This window comes from Narcine bancroftii, chromosome 1 (genome assembly GCF_036971445.1).
Source record: "Narcine bancroftii isolate sNarBan1 chromosome 1, sNarBan1.hap1, whole genome shotgun sequence".
NCBI lineage: Eukaryota > Metazoa > Chordata > Chondrichthyes > Torpediniformes > Narcinidae > Narcine > Narcine bancroftii.
The window spans coordinates 470,524,474-470,546,063 of NC_091469.1; the positions used below are offsets into that span (position 1 = coordinate 470,524,474).

The 21,590-nt window shown below is 40.6% G+C and overlaps 1 protein-coding gene across 1 annotated transcript in view; it reads right to left on the reverse strand.

The window, feature by feature from the left end:
* dnajb6b (DnaJ heat shock protein family (Hsp40) member B6b) overlaps nucleotides 1-21,590 on the reverse strand; it is a 99,870-nt gene that overhangs the window by 5,763 nt on the left and 72,517 nt on the right. The window contains exons 9-10 of the mRNA XM_069914735.1: nucleotides 9,325-9,537; nucleotides 7,060-7,149 (exon numbers count right to left, since the gene is read on the reverse strand). Coding sequence (XP_069770836.1) covers nucleotides 7,061-7,149; nucleotides 9,325-9,537 — 302 coding nt within the window. The 3' untranslated portion in view covers nucleotide 7,060. The remainder of the gene's footprint in view (nucleotides 1-7,059; nucleotides 7,150-9,324; nucleotides 9,538-21,590) is intronic.

The window sequence follows — 21,590 nt, forward strand, 5'->3', positions numbered from 1 at the left end:
TAAGAAAGTCAGGAGATGTTGTGATTGTGGTAAATACACAAAACTGCTGGCTGGAAAAGCTCAGCTGGTCCTGTAATGTCTAGAGGAGGCAAATATATCTAACCAGCGATTCGGGCTTGAGCCATGACATTTATGAATTACGAATGACGTTAGTGTCACGGTTAGCGCAATACCCACACTCCTGTTTGGCACCGAATCATGGGTCCTCTACCGGCATCACCTACGGCTCCTAGAACGCTTCCACCAGCGTTGTCTCCGCTCCATCCTCAACATTCATTGGAGCGCTTTCATCCCTAACGTCGAAGTACTCGAGATGGTAGAGGTCGACAGCATCGAGTCCACGCTGCTGAAGATCCAGCTGCGCTGGGTGGGTCACGTCTCCAGAATGGAGGACCATCGCCTTCCCAAGATTGTGTTATATGGCGAGCTCTCCACTGGCCACCGTGACAGAGGTGCACCAAAGAAAAGGTACAAGGACTGCCTAAAGAAATCTCTTGGTGCCTGCCACATTGACCACCGCCAGTGGGCTGATATCGCCTCAAACCGTGCATCTTGGCGCCTCACAGTTCGGCGTGCAGCAACCTCCTTTGAAGAAGACCGCAGAGCCCACCTCACTGACAAAAGGCAAAGGAGGAAAAACCCAACACCCAACCCCAACCAACCAATTTTCCCCTGCAACCGCTGCAACCGTGTCTGCCTGTCCCGCATCGGACTTGTCAGCCACAAACGAGCCTGCAGCTGACGTGGACATTTACCCCCTCCATAAATCTTCGTCCGCGAAGCCAAGCCAAAGAAAAAGAATTACAACATCAGCGACACAGTTCAAATCCGGCACTTTCTGTAAGGAGCTTGTGCATTCTCCCCGTGTCTGTGTGGCTTTCCTCCGGATGCTCGTTTCCTCCCACCTTTCAAAATATTCGGGGGATTTGAAGTTAATTGGTGTATTTTTGGGGGGGGGGGGAGGCTCGTTGGCTCGAAGGGTCTGTAACCGTGCTATACATCTAAATTTAATTAAAAATAATAATTTGATTAATATAGTAATTTAATAATCTTTAGTAAAAGGGATAAACCTCAATCGCACAAGAATTTTTAATAGTATAACTGTTGGTCCTTCATTAGGCAGCTACAAGGACAATTATAAATATGTGCTAACCAGTGTGTTATTAAAGAATATTAAACACTTAGCTATTAAATTCTGCAACATATCACAATATTAATAGATTTGATGCAGCACTCTTGGCTCAGTATTGGAATATCCGTATCTACCTGTAAGTGGGAATGAATGAAACATGTTGATAGTTACAGTGGTGAGGCAACAATTTCTCTGGCTCCCTTCCATAAAATATCCTTGGGCTTTCCAGAAGATCAAAGGCTGCACTAAATTTCATACTTACACTGCCCTCCATAATGTTTGGGACAGACACTTTTTCCTTTACGGTATTTGCCCCTGTGCTCCATAGTTTTAAATTTCTAATTAAACAATTCCAAAGTAATTAAAGTGCACATTCCAGATTTTATTCAAGGTTATTTGTAAACATTCTGGTCTCAAAATGGCCTTGTGGACAGATGAGACCAAGATTAACCTGCATCAGTGTGATGGCGAGAGCAAACTGTGGACACAAAAACAACTGCCCAAAAGCCAAAGCATACCATCTTTCCCATGATTTGCATCTTGCAACGTAGCCTCTGTATTTCAGTTCATGAAGTCTTCTGCAGACATTAGTCATTGACACGTCCATACCAGTCTCCTGAAGAAAGTTTCTGATCTGTCAGACATACGTTTGGGGATTTTTCTTCGTCATTTGCAGTGGCGGTCTTCCTTGGAACACTAGTCCCTTTACAATCACTGAGCTCACCAGTACACTCTTTCTTCTTAATGATGTTCCAAACTGTTGATTTTGGGCATCCTAAGGTTTGGGTGATGTCTCTTACTGTTTTATTCTTGGTTTTCAGCCTCATAATAGCTTCTTTGACTTTCACCGGCTTAACTTTAGTCCTCAAGTTGAAAAATGGCAACAACAGACTCCAAAGGTGATCAAAAGCTTAGAAGCAGGCCTAGCTCTCTTATACCTGCACCAATGAAGCAATTAAACATTCCTGAGTACTCACAAATACCTGTGAAGCCAAACGTCCCAAACATTAAGGTGCCCAGAAATGAGGGGGCTATATATAAAAAGTGCTGTAATTTCTACATTGTCAAACCAAAATGCATACAAATAACCTTGAGTAAAATCTGGAATGTGAACTTTAATTACATGTAAATTGTATGATTTACAAATTTAAAACTGTGGAGCACAGGGACAAATAAAGTTAAAAAAGTGTCTTTGTTCCAAGCATTATGGAGGGCATTGTATTTGCTAAAGATCTTCTGAACTGCCTTTTCAGAGCTTGGCATAAGGACAACATTACTAACCAACAAAGTAAACTCTTTCTGGAATATATTTACAACTCATTCATTAATTTACTATTATCTTTAATCTATATTAGTTGATAGTTAATATATTTCTCCCTTTCTCAAAAGATTTGCCTGTGATCCTCTCACAAAGGTGGTGATAAGCAGAGTCCTCCTTGTTGTATCTTAACCACTCTTAGAAATCAGTATCCTTTAAAACAGTGGATCTCTTTTTCTTTCCACTCACTTATCATCTTAAGTAATCCCTAACTAACCAGAGCACCTACGGCATCCTACAGTACGAGTGTTCTGTGGTTAGATACAGGGAGTGAAATATATATGGCTTTCCACATAGCACCAATGTGGGAAAAAAAATATTTTTACATGCATATTGTGCTTTAAACATTCTGCGCTACTCCCAATATTCTATCATGAATCATCCTAAGGAATGTCTATAAAATGTGACAGAGAGAAAAATCATTCGATTTTCTGGGCTCCTCTCAATCCCACCATTTTTAAGCTTGTTTTAGATGAGAAGGTCTAAATTTTTTTTTTCTCGCCTTTGTTTTTGTACAGGGTGATGATGGTGGCATCACGAAGATCCTGAGGCAGTTTACCTTGGTCCCAACAAAGCTTGAAACTTGTCCGTGAACTACTCTTTGCAGATGATGCCGCTTTAGTTGCCCATTCAGAGCCAGCTCTTCAGCGCTTGACGTCCTGCTTTGCAGAAACTGCCAAAATGTTTGGCCTGGAAGTCAGCCTGAAGAAAACTGAGGTCCTCCATCAGCCAGCTCCCCACCATGACTACCAGCCCCCCCACATCTCCATCGGGCACACAAAACTCAAAACGGTCAACCAGTTTACCTATCTCGGCTGCACCATTTCATCAGATGCAAGGATCGACAATGAGATAGACAACAGACTCGCCAAGGCAAATAGCGCCTTTGGAAGACTACACAAAAGAGTCTGGAAAAACAACCAACTGAAAAACCTCACAAAGATAAGCGTATACAGAGCCGTTGTCATACCCACACTCCTGTTCGGCTCCGAATCATGGGTCCTCTACCGGCACCACCTACGGCTCCTAGAACGCTTCCACCAGCGTTGTCTCCGCTCCATCCTCAACATCCATTGGAGCGCTCACACCCCTAACGTCGAGGTACTCGAGATGGCAGAGGTCGACAGCATCGAGTCCACGCTGCTGAAGATCCAGCTGCGCTGGATGGGTCACGTCTCCAGAATGGAGGACCATCGCCTTCCCAAGATCGTATTATATGGCGAGCTCTCCACTGGCCACCGTGACAGAGGTGCACCAAAGAAAAGGTACAAGGACTGCCTAAAGAAATCTCTTGGTGCCTGCCACATTGACCACCGCCAGTGGGCTGATAACGCCTCAAACCGTGCATCTTGGCGCCTCACAGTTTGGCGGGCAGCAGCCTCCTTTGAAGAAGACCGCAGAGCCCACCTCACTGACAAAAGGCAAAGGAGGAAAAACCCAACACCCAACCCCAACCAACCAATTTTCCCTTGCAACCGCTGCAATCGTGTCTGCCTGTCCCGCATCGGACTGGTCAGCCACAAACGAGCCTGCAGCTGACGTGGACTTTTTACCCCCTCCATAAATCTTCATCCGCGAAGCCAAGCCAAAGAAGAGATGAGAAGGGAAAGATTTAAAAGGTTTTCACACAGAAGGTGGTGGGTACATGAAATGAGCTGTCAAAGGAAGTGATAGAAGCCATACAATTATAACATTTAAAAAATATTTGGTCAGCACCTGGTTAGGAAATGTTTAGAGCAGAGATTCTCAACTTTTTTCTTTCCACTCACATATTACTTTAAGTCATTCTTCAAAACCACAGAGCACCTTTGGCAGGGGTATGCAACCTTTTTTTTAGAAAAAATCTCACATTCCACCTAAAGCAATCCCTACGCTATCAGTGTTCTGTGATTAGTAAGGGATTACATAAGGTGGTATGTGAGTGAGAAGGGAAGGTTGAGAATCACTGTTCTGGACTCAAGTGTTACTGAAATATTTTGCTTGACAAAATTTGCAAAATGACTCATTTCCTTTGGAGTTATGAAACCATGCACATAACGAGTCAATTAGATACAGTTAAAACAGTGGTTTTCAAACTTTTTATTCCCACTCACATACCACTTAAGCAATCCCTCACGAATCACAGATCACTTTTGGTGTAATGTGAGTTTTAAAAATAAAGGTTACCCATCCCAGACCTATGGCATTCTATGCCGGAGTTACTCTGTGGTTAGTAAGATATAACTTAAGGTGGTATATGAGTGTAAAAAGATTGAGAACCACTGGTTTTAGAGGGATATGGTTCAAATACAAGCTCAGGAAAACACCATGGTCATCCTGGACAAGTTGTGCCAAAAAGCCTCTTTCCATGCTGCATGAATCTACATCCCTGGTTTTCAAGCAAAACCAGAACCTGCTTGTGTCTTCCATTCTCCTCACTTAAAAACGAGGCCACAGAAATTAAGACCCATTCAAATCTTTCCATTTTCCCTCTATTCTTGTAACCTCCACCAACCTGCACCCTTCACCACACTGGTCCTACCGTACAAATTCTCCTGCCTTTTCCAAATTTCTCCCCATCGTCTATCAAGGTCTCGCTCACTAGAATTCCACAGCATCATCCTGCTAATAGCCAATCTCATTTATATTTCTATGATGAAACCACACAACGACATAAATTTATGAAGTGCCTCAAGGGTTTTTGACTATAGGTGCAGTAAAAGTGAAAATTGTTTTTGGCCGAAGAAAAACTGGCAATATTACAGAATAAAAATCTGCGGCAAAGTGGCTTGCTTGAAGCTTGGGAGAAAATTGCTGAGCCCCCAGAAGAGCTATTTGCAGCATCATAAGAGATGGGTGAGGTACCAAAAGACTGGAGGGTCACTTGTGTGGATTCCTTAATTAAAAACGGCAGAAAGGTTAAGTCAGTGGGTCTGACATCAGTTACTAAAGGAGATTCATTTGAACAGGATATACCAGCATTTGGATAGGCATGACTGATCAGAGAAAATCAACATGGCTTGATGTGTATGGAAATCATGTCTCAGAAATTGATGAGTTTTTGAAGAAGTGATAGAGTATTGGGTGGTGAACATTATCTGTATGGACTTTAGCAAGGCTTCTATCAAGTTCCTACATGGTAAACTCGTTGATTAGAACACAGAATCCAGGGTGCGCTGATCAACTGGACTCAAAATTGGGTTGGTGGTAGGAGGCAAAGGGGAGGTGATGGTGGAAGATTATTTTTCTGATTGGAGGCCTGCAACCAATGGTGTGTCACAGAGGACAGTGCTGGATTCACTCTTAACATCTTGAATGACAAGATAGTTAACATGGTGAGCAAGGTTGTGGACGACAGCAAAATCTGTGGTGCGGTGGGTTATCCAAGTTTACTGACAGAGAGAGAGAGAGAGAGAGAGAGAGAGAGAGAGAGAGAGAGAGAGAGAGAGAGAGAGAGAGAGAGAGAGAGAGAAGCATGAGATAAATCATCTCAAGCTAGAGCAGGACTTGCACAGTTAATTGGAGAATCTGGGAGGTTCATAGAACAGAGAGATGTAGGGATACAGATACAAAGTTGTTTGGAAGTGACAACACATGTAATGAAAAAGGTGTTTGTCACATTTGCCTTCATTGGTAAGAGTTTGTGTGCAGAAATTGGGACATCACGTTGCAAGACATTGGTGAGACTATGTTTGGAGCACCATGTGCAGTGATCAACCAACATGTAGGAAACTATATCAGATGGAAAGGTTGCAGTAAATAGGTTAACATAGATATCACTGGGACGGGAGGGCGTGAGTTATGAGAGGCTGGTTAGCCTGGATACTTTTTCCTGAAACATAGGAGACTGAGGGATGACTTTATAGATGTATATGAAATCTTGAAGGGCATAGATAGAGTAAATAACCATAGTCTTTTTTTCCCCAAGATAGGGATATCTATAACGAGAAAGCATGAATTTATGGTGAGAAGAAAAAGAGTCCAGAAGGTTTTTCTTTTTCTCACAGAGGGAGATGTGTATATGAAGCAAGCTACCACAGGAACCTGTTGAGGAGGATGCACTTGTGAGGTTTGAACCATTCAGGTGGGTACTTGGATAAAGGACTGTAGAGAACTAAAAAAAAATCTGCCTCAGAAACTCAGTGGGTCGAGCAGCAGCAATGGGAGAAAAACGGCTTGGAACCCTACATTCTTAACCATTCTTTCTCCCCCACTGATGCAGCTCGACCCACTGAGTTTCTCAAGTGGGATTTTTTTATTTACAGATTCCAGCATCTGCAGTCTCTCATGTGGTTCAAGGCTTGGAGGTAATTGGGGCAAACCGAAACAAATGCGACTAGTTCAGTTAGAAAACCTGCTTGGCATGGACGAGATGGGACAAAGGGCCTGCTTCTGTACTTTACGATTGTATGACTAAATTCCATGAACTTCTATGACCAACTGGAAGTACTAAAATCAGAGAATTAATTCTCGCATGTCAACCCACTGCTTTTGGAACGCATAACAAATCTCCCCTACAAAATTAGAAAACATTCTCATGTTTTGTATTACAATTAACTTCCGTAAAGAAATATCGATCAACCAGAAAAATAACTGTATTCTGCTGGAATTCAGATGTCAACCACTGCACCTTATAGGTAATGCTTCACTTTTGTTGGCCGCTTCTTCTTCAACTCCTCCTTGTGCCGTTGCTTCCTCCTCTTCCCTCCTTCTCTTTGACCTGTGAAAACAACATGATTTCATTACCCTGTCAGTTGATCATTTTAAATGAGAGGCTGGTCAGTAATGGAGTTATGTCACAGATCATCCAAGGTATTACTAAATGGTAGAACAGGTTATTAAATAGCCTTATTCACGTTACTAATCCAGTAATCTACTATTGCTACACTATACTTGGAAATGAATTACAGAAATGGTAAAGCACGGAGCATTTTTTTCATCTTAAACCAGAATATCTTCTTTGTGTGGGTATCGATAGCTGTTTAAACCAGACTGGGAATATTTAGCAGGGCAAGGCAGCTTAAACATTAACATGAACAAAGTTAACAAAGTTAAGAAAATAAGGAAGGCTAGAGAAAACAAAAGGGAAGGTGGAAAAAGGGAGAAATTAAATGACACAGGAAGTGTCAACGTAATGGGCTAGCAAATAAGATACCTGTCTGGGGAAGATGCAACCAGGGGAAGAAAAAAAAATCAGAAATTAGCAAAGGGGGGGAGAGAAGGGAGGAAAGAAACATAAAGAGATAATAAATCTGAATGAGTTACAAGACTTGAATGAGTTATCATCTACAACTGTTGAATTCAAGAGAATTATGTCAGCAGATGAAATTGTACTCCTCAAACGGACGTTTGGTTTCATTGGAACATTTTGGTAGGTGAAAGACACAGACTGTAAACTCAAGTTTATCCTTCTAGAGTGCATGGAGCATGTTCTGTGGGGCAGTTTACCTACTCAAAATTTGATTGCAGTGTGGCGGCTCACCACCAGGCAGGCGAACTGGCCCCGGCGACCTTGCGCCGTCGGGGGCTTTCCCTTCCTCCCAGCACGGGGCTCACGTGACGCCCAGGTGACGTCAGCACCCTCCAGCGCGGTTCTCAGCCAGATCCGGGCTGGGAGTACAAGTGCAGCCCAGCAGCCTGCAATAAACTAGTCTGCTCACTGAGCTCAACCTGTCTGTTTGTGTGTGTTATTGCAGGAGCACTGTCGCTGCCGCTACAGCAGTATCTTTACAGCATTTCTAATTTTTATTTCAGACCCAGCATGCATTGTTAGTAGATATTTTCTCATTCATTTCAAGTTACCCTTCCAAATTTTATCTTTCCTCCCCCTCTGCCTTGTTAGCAGTATAGCTCTAAAGGTTGTGAGATCTTTATTAAACTCCTGACAACTTTGATCTGTTATGTCCTTTATACACATATAATCAATCCTACTACAGAGAAATCCTGGTATCCAGAATTCAAGCAACAGGCAGCCTCAGGTAACCAGCAAAAAAAATCCATATATTAGACTTGTCTGATGAGCAGAGATCAGTGGATCGTGAGGCAGCGGATGAGTTTTATTTAGCCACCAGAAAATACTTATCTGGCATCTATCAATCCCCATAGGTGCAGATACCAGGGGTTTTACTGCATTGCCAAATATCTTTATTGGATATTCACAAAGTATACCATTCCAGCTTCCCAATCATTATGATTTTGGAAAGGAAGCAAGAATCAGAAATGCTGTGGCAACCCCAGAATGCAATAAGGACAATTAAATGCAGAATAAGTTAAGATAGCTTTTGATAAAAGTTGTAGAACATAGCACAGAAAGCCATTCAGCAATCCTTTGAATATCTGTTCAGCATCTCATATCTCCGTAGGCTTTATATGCCAGAGATTTCTCCACGGCCTGTTGCATTTCTTCCTAGCACTTACCACATATTTAGATACTTAAGGGAAAGTTTCTCCTTGCTGTTGGTCAGAAATTATTTCTTTTAGGTTAAATTAATACTGTCCCTTGAATTGGGGTGGCACGGTTAACGTAGTAGTGAGATCAACAATGTTACAGCGCCAGTGACCTAGATTCGAATCCAGCGCTGTCTGCGTGGAGTCTGTATGTTTCCCTCATGTCTGCAAGGGTTTCCTCCAGGTGCTCCGGTTTCTTCCCACCCTTCAAAAAATGTACGGGGTTTGTAGATTAATTGGGTGTTATTGGGCAACATAGAAAGGCCTGTTACCATGCTACATATCTACAAATTAATGGCCTTGTTTACCAAAAAGTGAAAAGCCAGAACTAAGGCTAAGAGGTTCTGAACAAGAACAGTAGTCCTTATCTAGAAAACCATTTTCCTACTTTGATCAGAGCCCAATTGCTCATTGACAGTTTCACCCATCTCGTAATTTGTTTGCACACCTGCTGCATTGGAACTGGCAGTTTCATCTGGGATACTGTAGACCATTGTTGGTGACCCGGCATCTTCATCCTCTACAACGTGACACTGGTAGTCATGTTTTAGGTAGGATGTGGAATGATGACGTGAGGGGTGGGTGTACGACGAATGACCTGGCAAGGCCTGCTGTCCTCGCTGTCGAAGCTCTGTTGCTAAGGCATGTTCATCTTCAACTCCTGAAAGAGAATGTAAACTCATCAATACAATTTCACCAGTGTGGAATTAGCCAGCACTTTCTAAAACAATGTCAGGTTGTATTTGGCTTTACGGCAGAACCAAATTATTAAGAGGCCGAACTTCATTTAAAGGTGACCACAAATCTAGGGACACGGAATTTGCAGAGCAAAAGAGAAACAAACTCCTGGAGGAACTTAGCAGGCTAAAGCAGCAGACGGTAGAGGGAAAAGAATGGGACTTGGCTGAAATATCAACAATTCCTTTATCATCAGTAAATCTAGGTTAATAGTTCTGACCAGTACTAGGAGAAGGCAGTACGAGGGCAGAAGCTAAGTTTCAGATGAAAAATTAAATCTAAATGACTTCTTGTGTGGATCCAAAAGAGCCAGTGGTAATATTTAATGATGAGAAGTTTTCACAGGGTTCTGCCAATACTTATTCCACAGCTAACATTATAAACAAACAATTAATTTGGGTATTACCTCCAGTAGACTTTGTAGATCCTTGAGGTGTGCTACATTTCCCATAGTACAACAAATACATCATGGACGTTCCTTGATCGCGAAGTCATTTGAAATATGGTGGCATCATGAAAGGAGCTACATAATTTCTTCTTGATATTTGGGCTAAATTTGTGGACAGTTTATTAAACCCTATTTTACAATCATACTGATTGAATTCTTCTGTCTTTGAATTCAAAGAGTAGGAAGATAATGTAAAATAATTCCACTGTATTTCAGAATCAGAATTTAGTGTCATGAACAAGTCATGAAATTCAGTGTTTGCTGCAGAATCATGAACCATCTTACACTAATATATTTTTTTTTAATTAGTAGGGCATTTAAAGTAAGACAGTATCTTTGGTTCATTGATCATTTAGGAATCTGATGGCAGAGGAGAAGAAGCTGTCCCAGTGCCATTGAGTGCTCACCTTTAGGCTCCTGTCCCTCCTTCCCAGTGGTGAAGATGGTATTTCCACAATGAGTCCAATATAAACATTTTTAATTACTAATTGATACTGATATACTCTCTGAACTTCATTTGAATTATTCAGTAACCATGCTTAACAAATCTAACATAGACCTAAGTTATTGCATATGCAATGAGAATTATTCATATTTTTTTCAGAAATAGCAAATATTGCTTGAGTTTAATTAAATTTCCACCAATAGAAATTGATTCGCAAGCAGATTGGCTAAAATTGTGGTTGGCACAAAACTAATGAAAGTGGTACCCATCAATGTTGAATGAAAGTCACAGGAAGATTGAAATATACTTGGGATTAATAGAGACAGATAGCAGATGAAATTCAGAGAGAAAATTGATTTGTAATACATGGGGGACATAAAGATCCAGAAAGCAACCATCAGGACCATAGAATGCACAGAAACAGGATCTTCAGTTAAACTAAAAATTTGCCTATTTCCACTGCCCTGAACCCAGACCATAGCCTTCCATGCCCCTCCCATCTATGTACCTATCCTACATTTTTCTCAATTGTCAAAATTGTGCCTGCATTCGTCACTTCAGCTGGCAGCTCGTTCCACGCTCTCACCACTCTCTGCGAGTGGTGATCCACGTCCTTTAGTTCTTATCTCCCCCATCCTCAGTGGAAAAAGCCTGCTTCCATTTACTCTATCTATACTCCTCATAATTTTGTAAACCTCTATCAAATCTCCTCCCCTCTTTTTCCAGCGCTCCAGAGAATAACGTCCTAACACCTAACCTTTCCCTGTTACTCAGCTCCTCAAGTCCCAGCAACATTGCTGTAGATCTTAGCAAAAGCGTAACAACGGCTCAGAGAATTTTGATTCATGAAAATTTTCTGCTTTTGGTAAAAGTAAAAAGAGTGGATAAAATAGTAAAACTGATTCATCTTTGTCTGGAGCTAAAAAGTGATAGCTGCACTTGAAATGAAAATCAAGTTATTTCAATGATCAAAACATGCGAAGAGGACAATGTTGCTCATTCATTCAAATAGATAGCACATTTTCAGAATTTATTGCTCAGAATACCATGGTAGGGAGGAACAAATTACTTTGGTTACACCCTCTTTAAGAGAGAAGAAAAATAATTTGTTCTGAAGCTGTCGAGATTTTACACCATGAAATGGAGAATCGTAAGTAGCAAACCTTGCTCCTATGACTTTGTATCCTACCTATTAATACAAGGACACAGAAAAGCTTTTAAAACCACGCATCTTTGCTGAGAAACAACAATTAAATCCTTTAAGGAAAGTGATGCTTATTTTGTGAAATCACCAGGCTGAACTTTGCTCTCATTAAATCTAGAGAGATAATTTCCAAGTGTTTCAAGTCCTTCATAACTGATGCATTGGGTGAATTTAACACACGATAATGAATAGATGTTGCTCTGGTGTCTAGAAAATATATGCAAATAAGATATGAAATTGTCAGATATACAATTAAATAGAATTGACTAGATTATGAATAAAATCCCACACAACCTTTGCATAGCAATGCATGACTAATTCACCTCAGACATTGCTTTAACTTGAAAGGAGCATACTAATGGAATACAATTTCACATTGCTCAGAAATTTCAAGACAATAATTCAGTTGTCTATTAAAATCCACTTGCATTCTTAGCAAAACAATAGTTACTTATCTTATGTCATATGACTTAAATTAAAATATCGAGCACACAGATTATAAAAGCAATTTAGCATTTTCTGAGAGGTGAGGGAGGACTATTGTAAATGCAAATAATTATTTTGGAGCTGTTCCAATCAAGCTTTGAATGAAACACAGGGAGGCCTCACATTCATACATTTCAGATCTCAATTATAATACAACCTAACAATTGGAAGTTTAATCAAATTGATGAGCTTTGTTGTAATTCATGTCATTTATCTACAGGCCCCGTTTGCACCTGGAAACTGCATGAACTAATTTGTCACAATGAATGGGACAAAACTGTACAATTTTGTTAATGAGTTTAGGTATGGGTGGCAGGGACCATGGATATTATCCACTTTACAAGGGTTAAGTCCATGAAGTCGGTTGCCCACCAATTGTCAATCCAAAAATAGAGAGATTATTTTTGTCAGTTTTCATACTTTTTAATCCATCTTCAGTCTTTGATACGATCGGCCTCCTTCAATTACCTCGCCACTTGGATGGTCCATGTGTAGTCAGTTTTTGCATCTTATAAAACTGGAGAAGGCCTATCCATTGAGCTGTATTGTTAGCTTTGGCCAATCGTGTTTGCATAGGATGACACAAGGGTAAATGTTGTCAAGCATTTATGGGGATTCCACTTTTCCAGTAGATGTAGTGTAATAATAATAATGCTAATAAATCACAGTGAAAACAGCACAACAATGTTCTGTGGCGTTTGAAAGGGTACTCAGTATTTACTACTAGTTACTCAAGGTGCACTGTAGCAAATCTCACACTAAACAAACATTTCCTTAGCAGCCTCACAGCCCCCAATTGAAATGAGTTCCCTATTAACCAGTTAAAATCATTCCTGCAGTTTACTGTTGTGATAAGGCCTTAAGAAACGATTATTTTACTAATATAATACTCCTGCCATTCATCTCACCTTGACCGGGGTGGGGGGCAACTACAATTGAAATTTGTAAAAAAACTTTTTAGCTCTTTCCAAGTACTTCACATGATATTTACATGGTCTAAGAAGATAAAAACTTTGGAGCGCAAAAAGTTTTTCATTAAGAATTTTAGTGAATGAGGATAGAATGCCATTTTGGCCTTGCACCAAGAACATAAGCAATAGGAACAGAAGGCTGCATTGCCAAATTCATAAATTAAACCAAAAGGAATTTTATGCAAAAATATTCCGCTGGAGAAACTCAGCGGGTTGAGCGGCGCCAGTGGGAGAAAATGAACTGTTTGCGTTTCAAACTGGAACTACTGAAGATCTTTCATCAGTGGGAGGGAAAGTATGGTCAACATTTTGGGTCGGAACCCTTCATTATGACCTTGATCTCAATTAGGGATACCGACCCAACGTTGACTTCTTTTTCACCCATTGATGTTGCTCGACCTGCTGAGTTCCTCCAGCAGGTTGTACTCCGCTCCAGATTCCAGCCCCTGTGTGTCCCAAGAGGAATTTATGTCTGATATAATTAACATTCAGTAGATTGGTCCAAAAGTTAAAGCAAAGGGGTAACTTGAATTATTTTTTGGTTTTATTTGCTGCTGTAGGGTATTTTTTATACCCAGCATACATACTGTATTTTTGCTGTGTAGATTATATGCCTGTTATTCCAATTGGCAATTTGAAATGTTCCATCTAGGAAGGAAATCAATTAATTTTGCCTTTTCATGGCTGTTTCAATTCAATGCAGGTCACAGCTATTTAAGAGGCTAAGTGTTTCTGTCTTTCAATTAGTTGGCCCTTTTATGGATGATTATACCCAAATGGAAAACCGAGAGCTGCAAAGCAGAGCTAAAAGAGGAGCGGGGTCCCAAGAACTGTCAGAGGTCTGCATGCAACATTTGAGTAGCATAATTGGTAATATCTGGGTTTGTAACTAAAACAAAAACAAAACCAAGTGTCTAATTTTGAGGATTTTTTTTTCAGAGATTAGCTACAGTGTATAGCAGAAGAGGAGGCTGTTTGGGCCAATTTTGTGTTTATGCACCAATCTTTTCTCAGCTAAATCCATCAGTGGTAACCCCCTATTTTCTTCTTCATCTTATGCTTGTATCTAGCCTCCCCATAGATGTATCTGCATTATTTCCTTCAACCATTTTGTATGTAGTAAGTCTCATATTCTCATCACTTTTTAAGGTAAGGACTTCTGAATTCCTATTGCATTCATTGGTAACTATCTTAACAATGGTTTCCTGTTCTGCTCGAACAACGAAGAGAAATATTTTCTCAACATCAAATCCTATCGTTAATTAAGTGCAGTTCTGGTTACTCCATGACAGGAAAGATGTAGAGATTGTGGAAGAGATTTAACGGAATGCTGCCTGGATTAGTGAGCATGAGCCAAAGGACTGGTTGCACAAACTTAGATTGTTTTCTCTGGAGCATCGGAGGCTGAGAGGAGACTTGATAAAACTTAATAAAATTACGAGATGTATAGATAAATAAGGCAGTCAAAATCTTTTTCCTAAATAAAAATATCAAATACTAGAGGACATACATTTAAGGTACACATAGAACGATAGGAGCTTGACATGGGCTGTCACGGATAGTGGTGCAAGCCGAAAGGATTGTGTTTAAGAGGCTTTTAGACAGACATACGAATATGTATTATGTGCAAGCAGCGCAAAGTTCATTCTCCTCGTTTGTGTGTAGGTACCCTCCTAGCGCCCCGGTTTCCTCTACCTTTCAAAACGTACGTTGTTTTAAGAACATTGTGTTCAGCGCAGGCATAACGGGCAGAAGGGCCTGTCTTTGTGCTGCAATGTTCAATGTTCCATCATTTTAAAGGCCTTGGAAATGAGTCAATCCCTCAGCTTTTGATGATGTTTCCCAAGGGGAAAGAATGACAGTCTATCAATTTTAGAAAAAAACCCAAGTACTTGTTTAGCTTTTTTGGGGGCTTATAAACTTGTGGCTATTTTTTTGTGATCAGTATCTTCATCATCTGAGATAGCTTTGTTACTCTAGACATGCATCTACCAAGTAATAAGTGACCACTTTATTCTTCCGACAAAAATATACTATTACGTACGTTTCTCTAGAAAATGCTATTTGCTGATTCTGCATGTTTGCGCCCTCCTGCAATGTGTCAGTCCTCTTCAGTATTGACAACCCCCTCCAAAATGGTATCATTCACAGATTTAGAAATTGTGTTTTTGATCCCCAGATTCTGAATTGTTAATGTTGACTGTGAACAGCAGAGGTCCCAGCAATGATCCTTGGGGAATGACGGTAACTTTCACCACATTGTAAAGCTATCCTGTACTCCCACCTACTGAATTGTCCTGAATCCTTTCTGCTGCTTGTTCCCTGGCTCTACACATTCTGACAAACAGAAATAAAACCAAGCATTGCAACAGGTACATGGGTTGAGCTGAAATCAGTCAGATAATTTGCCGACTGATTTGGTCAAACTTTAAAGAATAAGCTTGTAAAATATTGTGATTCCAATTATGTCTTCACAAAGCATGCCTTATGTTCTTAGTGCTTTCAGTATTGTTACATCAAAACAGTAGCTGGCATAGCAAATGCATTGGCAATTAATGTTCATGCTCATAGTCAAGTTCACTTCACTAATAAGCTATTGTGCACAAGTGAGGAGATGTTGTACGGCTAAACAGCAACTGCACTTCCTGAGAAGACTGAAAGAGGACAAGGCTACTGGCCACCATTATGTCAACCTTCTATAAGAGCTCTATCAAGAGCGTCCTGGCCCACGACGTCACAGTGTGGTACAGTTACTGCAGAAAAGTGGATCGGCACTCAATCCACAGGACCATAAGATGGCAGAGAGGATCACTGGAGTCTCCACAATGACGTGATCTACCAGGATCATTATCTGAAGAGGGCATGCAAAATCATTGAGCACCCTTTCCACCCTGCACACAGCATCTTTCAGCTGGTCCTATCAGGAAAGGGATACAGGAGGGTCAGAGCCAGCACCACCAGGCCGGGGAACAGCTTCTTCCCACGGGCAATGAGAATGCTGAACGACCGAAGGAACTGCTCTCATTAGCCATCTGAGAAACAAAATATTTTTATTTATTTATATGAATACTTGTCCTGCATATGTATTCTTTGTATGTGTATTATGTCTGGTGGTCTGTCTGCGTGCTTTGCACAAAGGACTGGAGAATGCTATTTCGTCGGGTTATACTTGTGCAATCAGACGACAATAAACGACTAGCTATTGCGATCATGTGCATAACATTTAGAGAGATAACTATACCTCATGAATACTGAAAAAATATTCATTCACATAATACATTCACAAACTGTTTCTATCATCAGTTTATAGGCTCCAAATATACATTTATTCAACCACAAATGGAACTGTAATAGCACATGGACAAAAGTAGATAGTGTATATATCCAAAGGCACGTTTCTGCCGTCGCAGTTGGTACTGACTTATCAACATAGTGCACTTCACATTTATTTAGAACTCACCGAGAGCCTAAAACCTTTCTCGTATAATTTTGCTACCTTGATAAGGTTTGTTTAGAAATACAGTATCGAGTCGAGTTAAAATTTCAAACGTTTACGCTAAGTCCTGCAGCCATTGTTTTACAAGTGGCTTTCTTCCTTGGAAATAAGACTGTTGGAAAAAGCTTCAGTTATAATGAGCTTTCTTCTTTGGCTTGGCTTCGCGGATGAAGATTAATGGAGGGGTAATGTCCACGTCAGCTACAGGCTCGTTTGTGGCTGACAAGTCTGATGCGGGACAGGCAGACACGGTAGCAAGGGAAAATTGATTGGTTGGGGTTGGGTGTTGGCTTTTTCCTCCTTTGCCTTTTGTCAGTGAGGTGGGCTCTGCGGTCTTCTTCAAGGAGGTTGCTGCCCGCCGAACTGTGAGGCGCCAAGATGCGCGGTTTGAGGCGATATCAGCCCACTGGCGGTGGTCAATGTGGCAGGCACCAAGAAATTTCTTTAGGCCTCTTCTTTGGTGCACCTCTGTCTCGGTGGCCAGTGGAGAGCTCGCCGTAGAACACGATCTTGGGAAGGTGATGGTCCTCCATTCTGAAGACGTGACCTACCCAGCGCAGTTGCGCTGAGTTATAAGGATACATGTACTTATTTAACGTGGTCAAAACATTGCAATTTCTGAACCAACGACTGCATTACAGGTTTGTGCGATTCCAATGCTGTTACAGCGATTGCCCTGAGAAAAGACTTCTGTCAAACTTACACTACAGCAGTCTACGTTATTTATTTTTTGAAGTTGCTTGACCTCAAAGCTGTCTCACATTAACCTTTCCATAGCAACATGAAACAAAGCTATTGGGATCGGAGATGTGCCAGGCTGAAGCAATAGTTTCAGAGGGGGAAAAAAAAGATGGAAATTATGCATTTACAGAAGCAGGACAGTGAAATAATTTTGTAACGAGAAATGGAAGCAAATAATTGTGAATTGTCACAGGAGAAAAACTTAAGATATATACACCATGTAAAAAAATCCAGTGGAAATATGAATCAGCTCCAATTACTGTGCAAACTAGCAATTTAATTTCCTACTATCTGCTTTGCAATGCTCAACAGTCCCAATGTTATTATGACGAGAAGTTGTACTAAGTTTGTGCAAGGGATCTTGCACCGTTCTTTGCAAACGCCATTCGATAACCAACAGACGTATTACCCAAGGGAAAATTATTCCTCAGTGTTTCCCACAGCAACACAGATTGAAAGGTAATGACTTATCAGTCACGGGTGCTCCAATGCACGCTGAATGATGGCACAATAAAAATATCAGAAGCTAAGTTCCTGGCTGTGATTTTTGTAACAAAAGCACTACATAGTTCATGTAAAAAAAAATCCACTGCAAGGACTTAATTAAGACAAAAATGAATTCTATATCAGAATCAGAATTTATTGTCCTGAACAAGTCACGAAATTCGGTGTTTTGCGGCAGCGTCACAGGGCAAACGTTCATATTATGAACCATTTTACAACGCTAATATATTTTTTAAAATGGCAGAAATGTGTTTATGGTCAAGGAGTCCATTGAATGTATCAGTTAACTTCTTTAGTCATAGGTCTCCAGTTACTCCAGGTAATGGTAAAGACTATTGTAAAATTCAACTGATTTAATAATGCCTGGCATGAAATAGTACTTGCAATGGCTATCCAACACACCATTCATCTTCTAAGCTCATTTGAAAAACTTTATTGACTTTTATTACACAGAAATAGACTATCCAGACCTGTGTTTCTACACCGCATCAGCCTGTTTTGAGTCTTTGATTATTTTCTCCCTTTTTTCATCTATAAGCGTATCAACATTAAATGACTCAATTACTCCTTGTGATAAGTTACTCAATATTCTAAAAACCTTTGGAATAAATGTTTTGTCTCTGTTCTTTATTGAATAAATTAGCAGCCATCTTTCATCCTATTAGTTCTGGCTTCCTCTTAAGTGGACACAACGCCTTTGAAAATGAAAAAACTTTGTTTTGAGTAGTTTACCTAAAAGAAAGTTTTTGGCGAAAAGTGAGTGGGTTCTGGCCCAAAATGCTTGACCTGCTTAGTCCTCCAGCACACCTGGAGAAACATTATCTCGTCTTTACTGTGAAAGCATGGTATGAATGATAAATAAAGGTGACTTGACTTGAAAGCACAAACCTAGCCAAGTGTATCACAGGCACCAACCTCCCGACCAGTGAAGATATCGATGTGAGTGGCTGCCTCAAGAAGGTATCCCTTCACCCTTTCTAAACAGCTGTCAGGCTCTTGAACCTACTTGCACTGCTAAACCATAAATTTCTCCGGGACCACCAAATGTCTGCATTATTAAAAAATGTCAAATAATTTTCCTTGTACTAACTGCAACTGTGAATGTTTATTTATTTATAATTTTTATATTTATTAGCTCTTTTTTTCTTGGCATATTTTGGTAATTTATACCATTGAAGTTGGAGTACCTTGTGCTCTGTACTTAGACAATGTCAATAAACCCTCATCATCAGAAGGAAAACATGTGTGATGTTTCAAAATACTGTGAAACGCATCGTCACACCCAAATATTGTGAAAGCATTATGTGGAGAATTAAATCTTGGTTACAGTAGAACACTACAGCACAAAAAAAACAAACCCGTCCGGCCTTCTAGTTTGTGCCGAACTCTTATTCTGCCAAGTCTAATTGACCTGCACCCAGGTGATAGGCGTCCATACCCCTTCCAGGCATGTACCTATACAAATTTTTCTTCGACGTCAAAAGCGAGCCTGCATTCACCACTTCATCTGGTAGCTTTTTCCACACTTGCACCACCCTCTGAGTGAATAATGTTCCCCTTAAACAATTCACCTTTCATCCTTAACCCTTCACTGGCCACTATTATATCAAAAGCGTCCGAGCCAGCTACATCACAGAGTGGAACAGTTCCTGCAGAGAAATATATCGGAGGTCAGTCAATCCATAGGACCATAAGAGTGGCAGAGAGGATCCCTGGAGTTTCCCTCCCCCTCCCCCTCCCCCTCCCAACAATCGACGTGATCTACCAGGATCATTCTCTGAAGAATGTGTGCAAAATTATTGAGGACCCTTTCAAGATGCACACAGCATCCTTCAGCTGCTCCTATCAGGGAAAAGATACAGGAGTATCAAGGCCAGCACCTCCAGGCTGAGGAACAGCTTCTTCCAAAAGGCAGTAAGACTGCTGAACAACCAAATGAACAGCTCACACTAACCATCCGAGACTCTAATTTCTACAAAACAAAAGCTATTTTTTAATTTTTTTATTTTTATAGGTAAAATGCTTGTCCTGCATATGTATTATTTGTCCGTATGCATGTTACGTCTGGCTGTGTGTCTGCATGTTTTGCATCGAGGACTGGAGAACGCTGTTTAGTCAGTTTACACTTGTACAATAGATGACAATAAACTTGATTTGATGTCCTCTTGTTATTTCAGACAATCTCAGTAGGAAAAGCTTGATTGCATCCACCCTATCTATACCCCTCATAACTTTGTACACATCTCTCAAATCTCCCATCATTCGCTGACACCAGGGAATAAAGTCCTAACCTATTCAACCTTTCCCTACAACTCAGCTCCTCAAATCATGGTAATATCCTTGTGAATTTTCTCTGCACTCTTTCAATCTTATAAATAACTTAGTTAGGTGACCAAATCTGCACAATATTCCAAACTGGCCTCATCAATGTCTTATACAATGACATAACATTTCAACTCCTGCACTATAGACTTTGATTTATGAAAATGACCCTATCCACCTGTTACATGACTTTCAAGGTCCTGCTATTCTACCGCACTCCACAACACCCTATTAATTGTGTAAGTCCTACCCTAGTTTGTCCTCCAAACATGCAACATCTTAAAATGTCCAAATTAAATTCCATCTGCAAATTTGGAACCCTTTTTTCCAGCTGGTCCAGATCCCATTGCAAGCTTTGAAAGCCTTCCTTGCTGTCCACTACAGCCCAAATCTTAGTGTCATCTGCAAATTTGCTGATACAATTTACTACATTATTATCCAAGTCGCTGATATAGATGGCAAACAACATGGTGCCAGCACTGATCCTTCCAGGGATGGCCAACCTTTTAATTTTTAATTTAGACATACAGCACGGAGACAGGCCATTTCAGCCCACAGGTCTGTGCCACCCAATTAACCGATGTACTCGTGCCGAAATGACGCCCTTCAATCCTGAAGTTGTGCCCTCTTGTCTTAGACTCTCTCACTGTGGGAAACAAACTTTCTACATCTCCTCTATGAAATATTTCAATGAGATTCTCCCTCAATCTCCTAAAACCCAACAAATACAGACCAAGATCTGTCAAACATTCCTGATTCCCTGAACCATCCAAGTGAACCTCCTTTGAACCCTCTCCAACATCAGTACATCCTTTCTTAAATGAGAATCCAAAAACTGCTCACAATGCTCTGTGAAATCTTACATTATAAAGCTTCAATATTGCATCCTTTCTGTTATATTTTATTCCTCTTGAAATGAATGTCAGCATAGGGAAGATGGCAGAGCAGCAGTGGATGGAGTTTCTACAAGAAAGAAGGAACATGCATGTCAAAAAATAGGAAATATTCAAATGGTAAATGTAACAACTGTGGCTGACAAAAGAAGTCAAGGTCAACTCCACTACAAACTCAAGTTTACCTTTGGGATATACTGCATGAGGACACCCAGGTCTCTGCATCTGGGTATTTTCAATTTTCTCCCCATTTAAAAAATAGTCTGTCCATTTTTTTTCTAGCAAAGTGTATGATCATATACTTTCCAACATTATATTTCATTTACCACTTCCCTATCCATTCTCCTCATCTGTCTGAGTCCTTCTGCAGCCTTCGTGTTTCCTCTCCACTACCTGCTTCTCCACATACCTTCTTATAGTCTGCAAACATGGCCACAGAGCCATTCATTCCATATTCCATTTTCAG